Source organism: Acyrthosiphon pisum, chromosome A2 (assembly GCF_005508785.2).
Source record: "Acyrthosiphon pisum isolate AL4f chromosome A2, pea_aphid_22Mar2018_4r6ur, whole genome shotgun sequence".
Taxonomy (NCBI): domain Eukaryota; kingdom Metazoa; phylum Arthropoda; class Insecta; order Hemiptera; family Aphididae; genus Acyrthosiphon; species Acyrthosiphon pisum.
The window spans coordinates 99,145,480-99,157,036 of NC_042495.1; the positions used below are offsets into that span (position 1 = coordinate 99,145,480).

The 11,557-nt window shown below is 28.0% G+C and overlaps 1 protein-coding gene across 1 annotated transcript; it reads left to right on the forward strand.

Annotated features, from left to right (window-relative positions):
- Positions 1 to 545: 545 nt before the first annotated feature.
- Ndufaf4 (NADH dehydrogenase (ubiquinone) 1 alpha subcomplex, assembly factor 4) lies at positions 546 to 6,357 on the forward strand. Its single transcript, NM_001162755.2, has 5 exons — positions 546 to 704; positions 785 to 954; positions 1,018 to 1,106; positions 1,201 to 1,417; positions 6,017 to 6,357. Exons 2-5 carry the CDS (start codon positions 810 to 812, stop codon positions 6,181 to 6,183), a joined length of 618 nt encoding a protein of 205 aa, NP_001156227.1. The 5' UTR covers positions 546 to 704; positions 785 to 809; the 3' UTR covers positions 6,184 to 6,357.
- The last annotated feature ends 5,200 nt before the right edge of the window (positions 6,358 to 11,557 follow it).

The window sequence follows — 11,557 nt, forward strand, 5'->3', positions numbered from 1 at the left end:
GGAAATTTAAATTTTGACCTCCCCCAATGCACCAACGATATTCACTTTCTGATCGAACAAGATACTGAAGTTGAAAATCGTAGCATTATTTCGACTACTTATCGTGTACACAGACACAAAAAAAATATAAAAAAAAATAAAAAAACACACATCATTGTAAAATCAATACATTCATCGTTCCACTCAGAATCTAAAAGATTTATATTCTATAGATTCTATAAATTATCTATATCTGTGGTTTCCGTCTATTGAATACTGATAATGGAGATAAATTTCGGTAGACACTAAGTGAAAAGTCTTTTCTAGATCCGTTGGGCAACCATAAAATATATTATTAGTGAATAACATAGAATTAGTACTATTAAAGATCAACGCCATCTAACGATTATTGCATGGTTTTAGTATTATTATTAATTATTATTATTATTATTATTATTATCACAGATCTCTAATACCTTGTACCGTGGTTATAAACCGTGCTTTGACCATTCGCAACACTGATAAATGATAATGCCATTATCATTGTGAAATTATCAATCAATGCCAGTTTAAGGTTACGTATTAAAATCAAAATTTCAAATATCAATTCAAATTTCTAAAGCAGTAAAGTTTTGGTTAGAACTTGGAATGTTATTATTGAAATAGTTTTTAATAAAATTCAAATTTACTATTGTAGTGGTGTACTGGTGTGCCAAAAAAGAACAGTATGAAATTTCTATTCTGTGAAATAAATCATGTATTATATATTTCACTTTATTGTTTTTGTTCCTGTTGTATGTTGTAGTCCACAATTATCTGAACTACCTATTATGGGAGTAGCTGGATCTCATTTTACGAAGCGTATCCGAAGATTTAACGTAGTCGAACGGACAGAACGAGTAATAAACAAAGATAAACCTATACCAGCGCCATTGCACAAAGCAGACGCTGAGCGGCTGAAACAACTTCTTAAAGGTAACTATTATAATCTAATATTATGTGTAAACATGGTTGATATTATTTTTGAGTTGATTTCAGATGATCCACAACTTAAAGAAGAGCTTGTGAATAAAAATTCAACTCTTGGAAAGAATTTACACAGTGTTTACGTTACATCTAAAGGGGATGTAAGTATATACAAATCGTATATTATTGATCTTATTCATTTTTAATACAAATCACCCAGGTAAAATGTATAATATGATACATTTTATTTTATAGTTACCTAATATATACCCCCAATCAAAAACCAAGTTACCACAAAATCGAGCTCAAGAATTTAATAGTGCGTTCACGTTTCAAGAACCAGAAGTTGTTCCTCCAGGGCGGTATACGCTTACACAAATTACTGAATGTATAGCTGATCATTATAAAGATAAACAAATTTACACATCACAAGTTTTAGCTGATCGAGTTAAGATTGATAAAAAATTAATGGGTGTGTATATTATTATTATATAATATATTATAAATTACAATATTATGTGTAAAGGCCATGTAGGAAGATAGGATTTAGTAAACAATGAACACATTTAAAAATTAAGTAAATCATTTGTTCATGTTGGCTAATTATTTTTGATAAATACCCAATTTTTTTTTTCTTTCATATGGCGTAGATTTATTGGTGAAAAACAAAACTGAATAAACATTAAATTAACAATATAATATACTAATAAATTTAACAATAACAAATATAATAATAATAAAAGCTCATAATATATTTAAAGGTGAACGTGAGTCTTAGACAACCAATCCATTGCTTCGTCATCGCCCTTGTGAAGTCCCTCAATTCTTCCCTTGTATCTAGTTTGAGGACATTCCTCCAAAATGTGTCTGATGGTTTGTATTTGTCCGCAATCGCAAAGAGAGTTTTTTACTTTCCATTTATGAAGAAGGTAGTTACAATTTCCCTGCTTCGTTTGTATCCTGTTAAGGTTGGTCTATATTGCTCTTTGGCAGTCAAACCCTGGGACTCTTTGAGTAGGGTCACTTATCAAGTGTCTATTTTTTGCATTACCTTCTTCCCAGAATTGCTTCCACAAATCCTCCATTCTGTCAAAGATATTTTCTATAGACCAGATTGGATACCTTGATCTTAATCTTTTAGTGGGTGCGCTATTTATGTCGTTGTATACAGGCAGACTCACTGAGCTATTGATTTTCTGTAACAATTTACTGGTTGCGAAATGTCTTCAAACCACCGGGGGGGGGGGGGGGGGCTATGCTCAAAAGAACTGGAAGCCAGTGTAGGTTGGTAGCCCGAACACAGCTTGTAATGATATGCATAGTATTATTCAGCTGCCTTTTTTGCATGTACGCTTCTCTCCCAGACGGGGGTGCAATGCTCCGCGACGCTGTCCACCAAGGCTAAGGTGATATGTGTAGTACATTTGCTCGGCAGCCACAGCTTGTTCCCGTTAGTTTACTCATAATATTATTCCTGGTTTTCAGTTTATTCTTTACATCTTCAAGGTGTTGGTTATAGGTTAATGTTGTGTCCAGTTTGATCCCTAGATATTTTGGAGCATCGTCACTCCTTAGTTTGGTTCCCTGAACTATCAAGTTAAGTTTTCTGTTAGCATATCTGTTGTTCAAGTGGAACACTGGATGTGGTTTTATTAAGGTTAAGGGTGAGGAACCAGGATTTGAAATATTTCTGTACTCTTACCAGGTCTTCGTTTAATATATCCTCCACCTTTTTAAATGTTTCTGCTTGAGCTGCTTATCCCACATCATCTGCCTACATAAATTTGCGAGACGAGGTATTTATGATATCCGCTGTATAAACATTAAACAAGACAAAGGAGAGTACTGAGCCCTGAGGAAGACCATTTTGAAGGAATTTGTATTTGCTTACTTTTCGATTTAGGTGAACTTTAAATTTTCTGTTTGACAAACCAATTGTTTATTCGTCAATACATTATTAAAATGTCTAACGAGGTTTTAAAATCATATGATTGTTGATCAAAGCTTTAAAAATTCTACATTTCATTAATTTTACCTAAATTTAGAACTATCAATGATGAACTAGTCTAAAATATTATCCAAAATAACCAGTCTTAGTAAACATATCTGAAACATTCTATTGCAGATGAAATATTTCAGGACATTTTTGTAATCTCACATAGTAACTATAATAGTTGTTGTTATCATTAACAACATATTTATTATATATGTAACTTAATTTAGAACATGAACCCCGATATCTATTACTAGATACAAAATGAATAAATATTTTTAAATCACATTTATTTTATTTTTAATATTAAATAATATAAAATTTACCAATATAATATGAATATCTGTGGTTTACCAGTTACCACACAAATATTGTTCCAAATTTTATTTTAGTTTGTTTATTTTTTATGAGTGGCTTAAATTTTGAAATATATAGTTGTTGATACAAGCTCAAATAGTTAGGTTTTCTTCAATAGTTTTTCTTTATAAATCTGGATTAAATGAGCTACCCAATTTTAATTAAAAATACATCAATTAAATTTAAACAAATATCGTTTTTACTCTGTATGGAAAATATATTGGATAATAATTATTAACAATTTTACTTTTTGTTTTATTTAGATTTATAAACATCAAATACTTTAAAAATACATTATAAAACTAATTGTAAAGTTAAAAACTGAAAACACTTGATTTAAGTTACTAATTATTTAACCCATTAGCCCCCAGCGTTAACATATGGCAACATTTATACTACTTTATAGGCTCTATTAAAAAAAAAAAAATTATTTTAATATGAGTGTATTTATAGAAGTTATCAACAAAAATTTATTGAAAATTTAAAAAAAAAATAATTTGGGCGCTAATGGGTTAAGCTCCTATAATTCTACATATTTTATATTATATTGTTTATTACTTTTATATAACAATTTTAATTATTATTTTTCATAAAGATCTGCTAAAATTAATTGCTCAACAATTAAAAATAAAATTTAGAGACTTTTTAAATTAAATGTGTGAAATACTTTCAACTTTCAATAGCTATTTTAAAATTTTAAAATTTATCTTATTTACCTATAATGATATTATATTTTATAATAAACATTATTTATTATTTAACGCATAATGTATAACATATTATGTAACCTTCCCTAACTTATATATATGACTTTCTAGAATTGTATATAGTTTAGTTACCTAAAGTTGTATAATTTATGACCCACCTATTTTTCTTACACAATTCTGTTTATAATTATCAAATAATGATATTGATCACATGAGGTCAATCTAAAATAGTTTGTATTTAAAGATCTATTTAACTATACACTTTCTATTAGATCTAGCATATATTTATAATATAGTTAATAATCGTTCAATAAACCTTGGGACTGGGTTGTGTCAGATTATTGAGTAATTAAATATTTGGTCAATAATAAATATCAAATATGAAAATGTTGCTATGATTGTACAACTCCAAAAATGTCTTGTCAATTTATTGAAGTTATAGATCAATAATAAAAACATAATTTTCTATCATTTTCAGCTGATACAAAAAAAGTTCCATTGTTATCATAGAACAATATAAAATGATACTAGTCTTGTTAATCTGTGATCTGAACTTCTAAGAAACATGGAAACGTGTCCATGCACTAACCTGAAGTTATATACTTATATGTTTGTTTACTCGAGTTACGGAAACATTTACTTCTGCAGTGTCAAGGCCATCACCCTATTCGGTCAACCCATAGTGATTAGGTCTGATTGTTATTAGGAGGATGTCATACCCACAAGTGTTGTCTCGGTCTAACACAAGTGTAAAATCGAACGAATCAGATTCTTCCTACAGTTAATTTATAATGAATATTATATGATTTAAATTTTCGAAAAGAATATAAACCGTGCTCAAGTAAAGAGTATTTTTTCATATTTTTATTTTAAAACGAGTTACATGAATTAAAAAAAAAAAAATTTAAGTAATTATCGCTCATTTTAAAATAAAATGTGATAAAAATTCTTCGAAAACTTTCAATCGCAGTTAATATTCTCCTCTACAAATTTAATAATCAATAACTGTATTAATAATTCAAAAAGTACACACCCAGCATTTATCTTGATTTATTCAACTTGGTGGAAGAATCATTGCATTAAAAAAAAAAAAATGGTATGCTCACCTTACTGTAAACCATACTTCCTGATATTCAAAATATTTTTAATTTAACCTGTAGATTTTCTTAACTAATAAGAATCCATTGAGAAAATCTGAAAATTCCTACATTATTGTACCATCTGGACTTCATTTTTAAATCTTTAACTGTTGCTACGAATAACTTTTATTACCTCATATTCTCTTTAATTGAAAAAAAACATTGTAAACCTCACTATCTAAATTATATACAGTAAACTAACGATTATCTGCAGAATAAGATGGCACGGGAACTCTGCGTTGGTAACTCATAGTAAGCGAATTCTGCAATTAATCCGTAAAATACAAATTGAAATAAAAATACTTTTATTATATTATTATTAAAAAATTTTATTATGATATAATATTAAATAGTATTTAAAGAAAATTAGATAAGTACATTGTATTTTTATTTATACATTCATATATTGTACATGAACACTATATTTTTTAATAGATACTGCATTTAATTCTGCAGAAGTCCACAGATAATCGAGAGTCTACTGTACATATTGGAGAAAGAGTGAACATTTTAAGTTTTAAGTAATATATCATAATCAAAAGTTAATAATGCCCATACAGTTATTCTATAGTCAATGACCATATAAAAATCTTTGTTCAAGAGTAGTATTTATTTTTCTTACAAAGCATACAAATACATAACTTGCTTAATATTTTAAGGTATACTTTATACAGTGGATTCCACCTAATGTGGGCTAAATGGTCTGGTCCTAATTCAAATGGATACTAACTAACAAATTTCGGTTTATATGGCCAACCGCTTAATCTGGGCAAATGAGTTTGGTCCCAACGTGTCCACATTAAGCGGAATCCACTGTATTACGTACTGTACTACTGTGTGACTGTATTCATGGGTTTTTCTTTTTTTTTTTACAGATAATATACTAAAATACTACAGGGTATTTGATATGTATATACCAGAAAAGATGGTAGAAAAGAAGACCTCTCCTAAATTGTTCTTAAGTAATGCCATTGACAAGATTAGACAGAGCTTAGAAATAGATAAATATAAGGAAGAACGAAAACAGATCGGTAAAGATTAAAATGCACCAAAGAATAAAGTTAGTAAGGTGCTAATTATTGCATAACATAATTTCTTTATTGGAAAAATTGTTAAAATGTGTTACAGTTTGATGATAAAAGTTCTATTGTTTTATGCTGTTTGTTACAATATGTAATGATTTTATTTTTAATAAAATAAATAGTTGTATGCATTATAGAAGAGAATTATTCTGTATGACATAATATTTATATTAATTGCGGTATTTACTAATCTATGTAATGAATAATTACAATATAATAATCAATAGATGAACATTATCTACCATGTGATATAAAATTTAAAGTTTAGATGACTGGAGAAGTGGATCAACATTTTGTTGGATACCACTGTGCCACTTCAATTGACTCGTCTAAATTATAATTACTTACTTTAAAACTAATTAACAATGAACTAAATAATTAAATTGTTATTGACTGACATTTTCAGAAAAATATTCCAATTTAAATTAGAAAATTTGAAATGTATATTATAATTTATTAAAATATAAAACTTAGCATTTGATGTCATAGAACATATATTATTGATTATTTTATTATAATATACATGGGACTTCATTATAAGCTAGCTCTCATAGAGAACTTCCCATGAACCAATAATTCACTAGATACATCACCATTTTTTCTCATGCTCCCTTCATGAGTATGCTTAATAGGTGCATTTGTTAAGTTCTTAGATTTTTGGAAGTTGTAATTATATTAAAATACCATAGTATTTTTAAATATTTAAGTAATTTATGGACTGTTATAGCTTGTGTCCTGTGGTGGTACAAATTTGTTTTTTAAATGTGAACTTTAACATTTTCTGAAAACAAGCAAATGATTTTTGTTTTAATGCTGATGTATTGAAATGAAAATTTGAACAAGTTATTTATGACTTATGAGTAACAGTTTTCTGAAAACGCATTGTTCTAATACTTTAAAAACAAATTTTTATAGCCTCATTAATTGTAAACATTTTTAGTTATTTAAATGAAGAATAACGATTAAGGATGATAGTTAGGTACCTACTTATTTTTTTTAATGATTTATAATCATTATTCGTGGGGATTTAAAACTTTTCCATATATTACGCAGTACAATTTTCAAAATATTCGGATTAATTTTAAGCTACCTATTGCCTATTTTATATTTATACCATGAACCTATAATTCACAGCGCAAAGTTTTTCATAATTTTTTAGTCATCCAAAATAATTATTTTCTTAACTTAGTTGTACAAAAAACGTATTTCAAAAACTAATAGCTGTAGATAAATGAAATGTCTATACTGTTTTCTATAAATGGTAGAATCTTACTACAAAAAAAAAAAAGTAGTATTTAGTAATATTATGCGTAGTCCATAGCATAGAATATAATATAATAATTATAGTCTAAAATGTCCGAACGTGAGTTAAAATAAAAACTAGGTAGGTATATGCAATGAGATGGCTACTTGAAAATAATTGTTTTTGTCATTTTATTACAATATATTTGTATTATTTGATATTTTATTGTTCATAATCGTCAATACTCAACAGCGTATTGTATGATTAATTTATGTGGCTTGTGGAAATTATGACTAGAATACTATAGTATAGTATATTAATGTACTTTCCTGTTTTTTTTTTTTTTTTTTTTGTAACCGGTATAAACATCTTACGAGGAACCTTGTATTAAATTTTCAAATATTTTAACTAATGAAAAAAAAATTATCAAAAAGAAAACTATAAAATATCGAAGTACGTAGTTGGTGTATCATCACTGAAAATGTAACATGAGAGCTGTTTTAAATTTTTCCAATTTTTATAGAAATAAGGATTGTTCAACGGAGGTGTACGCTTAGTGGCCTACCTGCAACGCCGCTCAATCGTATTTTTGTCTTAGAAATGTATTGAAAATAAATTACTTTCGTAGTAAATATTAAGCCTACGCAGATATTTATTATTTATTATAAATTCGTGTGTTTGCATATATAATCAATCAACGCAGCGTTTAACACCAATATTCGGTTTTTAATTTTGTTTTAACACGTTTTAAAAGCTATATTTTTAATTTCATAATTATTGGAGCGGAAGACTTTTACAGTGAATTTAATGCAAAATTTTTTGATAAAAACATACCAACATTTTGTTCATTATATCAGTAAAACGAGAAGTGCGAATAGTAAGGTAAATACAAATCTGCTGAAAAAATATTTTGCATTAGTTTTGAAGTTATTAGGTACCTACTTGTATGGATCTTAAAATTTTGACTCGAATCCTTATATTTGATTTTAAATAGTATAATAAATTAAACAGTGATTATTTGAAATAAAAATAAAACGAATGCAGGATGATCGATCATAACAGCTGTTTATTAAAATATTTTTACATAGTGTATGATATATTGTGGTCCCCCACACGAACATGTTTAGTGGGGCCCATTATCTTCTTGAATAAAAAATAAAATCAAAAATTATTGATACTATCAATATTATAGTATTTACTCAGTATCAAATAAAATTTTTGTCTGGCGAACAGGGAGGATCGCTGATTATTATCGCCCCCCTCCATTTACACCATCTTCGTGTTATTTTCATATAGAAGTTAGTTGAAATAACACGATCGATTATACCTGTCTATGTGGATTATATTTACCATAAAAACTGTTCGAAAATAGATTTACCATGATAATATAAACCTTATATATTTACTTAAGTGCACCGCGTATTATATAATGTTGTCAAATTATTATAATGTCGACGGAAACGTAAAATGGTTATCGACCTTATAGACCTTGATATTATTATAAATTCCATTTACACATGGCCAGCATCAGGCCACCAGTTGTAATCGCATATCAATCTGTTCTAGTATGTCCATATATTACGTAGATATATGTATAATAATAGAGTGTAACGATTGTTATATTTAGTATAGTATGGATAGTGTTATTATAACTACTGATAATCAAGGTATTTAATAATACAATGCGACCGTAGGTTACCAGTTACCGCACATATCAGTACCTATCCGCATTTGTCAACCATAAAATATCTGCCATCGACAACTATATAATAATACAATAGGTATAATATAATAGTGATATTATATTGTAATATCGTGCGCTATTTGCTGGAAATTTTGCAATAATTTTAATTCGTTACGTCCGATTATAGACTTTATTACGAATTTAAGTAACGTTCGATCGACAAACAAATTTTTGAGTAGGTACCACAGCTACCTAGAGTAAGAAATTAAATTATTATTAATTAAAAAAATTAACCTTAATAGATATACTTTAAAAACTATGCAGTTCGCACCAGGTGTTGTCGCAGCGATCGTACATAAATGATCTATTGAGCAGTTGTATCCACATAGTACCTATTTAAGTACCTACTCAATTTAGGTGTCTCGAGTCACAACAACCACGCACGTATATAATATACCTATATAGGCACATAATTGCATGCGATGATAAATATTTTTGGTATAATATAATACCTGTATTATAGTATCTCCACCGAAAGACACAAAGCATCACAAGGCAGTCATATTTAATTTCGCGTCGGTGCGCTGTCGTACAGACCACAGACCTGCAGTGTAGATAATATCTATATTACAGTGAGATGTGGTGGAATTAATTTCACGTGTCGGTTGCTGTGTTCGCACCGAAACGTCATTTTAAAATATAATTCTGGTATAGCTAGGTAAATAGGTTAATGGTATAATTTCGAACTTGCAAAGCAGACGAGAATCATATTATGCACCATCCTGCACGTAAAAGAAATCTCGGGGGAATACTATCAAACTATATAGAGCTTTAATACCATCGCATCCTCGAAGTAGGTACCTAAAGTACGCATATACCTAATATAATATGCATGCATAGGCGCAACTGGAATTTCATAGAAGTAACATACCTAAGTAATTATAAGTTATTTATTCATTAATGGTATAAATATCCACATAAAATAATATAATTTATTAACATACGTTTTTTCGTTGCAAAACATCAAATCGTGAAGCTTTTGACCACGATGTCTATCAACAGGTTTTGCCAGCACTTATGTCCGAAATGAAATTAACATTTTCAAAATGTTTTTTTGTCATAGTCTATATAGGTATGGCATATGCTATAGTAAATATTATAATATATTAATATTGATATTATTCATTGCGTAATATGTTATATTATATATAGGTAACTTTTTTTTATTTATGTATAATATAATTTATTAGGTAGATACCTATCATACCCATGTATAAGTTTAAATACATTAAGTAAATTTCTTTCTATTTTATATATATTTTTAGCACATTGTTTTAATCACTTAAATTTGTATATTTTATCTCTTTCTGAAATATTTTTTTAGATACATAATATTATAGGTACCTAATGAAATATGTATAATTCGGTTGTGTTATATGTACATTTTTTATATTGTTTTACTTTTACCAAGTGCGGATTCAATGAGTTTAATTTTCGTATGCACCGTTTTCAATTATAAAGTAAATATTTTTTATCAATAAAATGAATGTGTTTAAACAAAAATATTTTACCATTTTTAATATAATATTTGTATTGTTGCTGATACTATAATATAGAATTTATTATAATGTTGTTCTGAGGAGACTCAACGTTCAGGAACACTGTTGAAATCAAGCAGAACTTATCAGGCACAGACCCTATTGACCCAACCTCTATTACAGTAATGATACACTTTCTATTTTCTGATATCTATATATCTGAATAAGAATCATATTCAAAAAGCATTAATTATAATAGTATGTTTTTGTTGATTGTTGATTAGTTATTTTATATCATATACCAAACCATTAATTAAAAATAATAAAAATAATTTATACCTAAATGATGGCACATTATTTGTTATATTTTTAGAATTTTAAAATTATACTTAAGTACCTTATTATATTAGGTAGGTATATAACTATGGTAATAATTGTGTGTAATTTTATATTAAGAAAGTGTAGACAATGCATAGGTGAAAAATGGGGGGAACAGGGTGGAGGGTACACGTCTTTTGGTAATTCTAAAGCCCCTAAATTCGTTTGGCGTTTCAATCAGTCAATGTATATAGTACAATATAGTACGTTAAAAATAATTTTTGCTTTTGTTTTCCTATTATGTCATTCTTTACTGAACTTAACTGAAGGATTTGTAAATGTAGATCATACATTTAAATTAACACATTAATAATTAATAAATCGTTCGCTAATGCCTGATTTGGCCAATTAATTTATATAGGTGCCCATTAAATCGTATTCTAAATTTTTTCTTCGAAATAATTGCAATAAATAGGTCCTGGTGCTTTAGTTTTTGTTTGCATTACGCACACGATTTCGTCGTGGAGGAAACATCACGAGGATAACACAAT

What these genes read in the sequence shown, in the direction of transcription:
- Ndufaf4 (NM_001162755.2), top strand. Translation starts at nt 810, where the DNA reads ATGGGAGTAGCTGGATCTCATTTTACGAAGCGTATCCGAAGATTTAAC. An exon ending in GCTGAAACAACTTCTTAAAG is followed by an intron (nt 955 to 1,017) that starts GTAACTATTATA and finishes AGTTGATTTCAG; the next exon opens with ATGATCCACAACTTAAAGAA. An exon ending in ACGTTACATCTAAAGGGGAT is followed by an intron (nt 1,107 to 1,200) that starts GTAAGTATATAC and finishes TTTATTTTATAG; the next exon opens with TTACCTAATATATACCCCCA.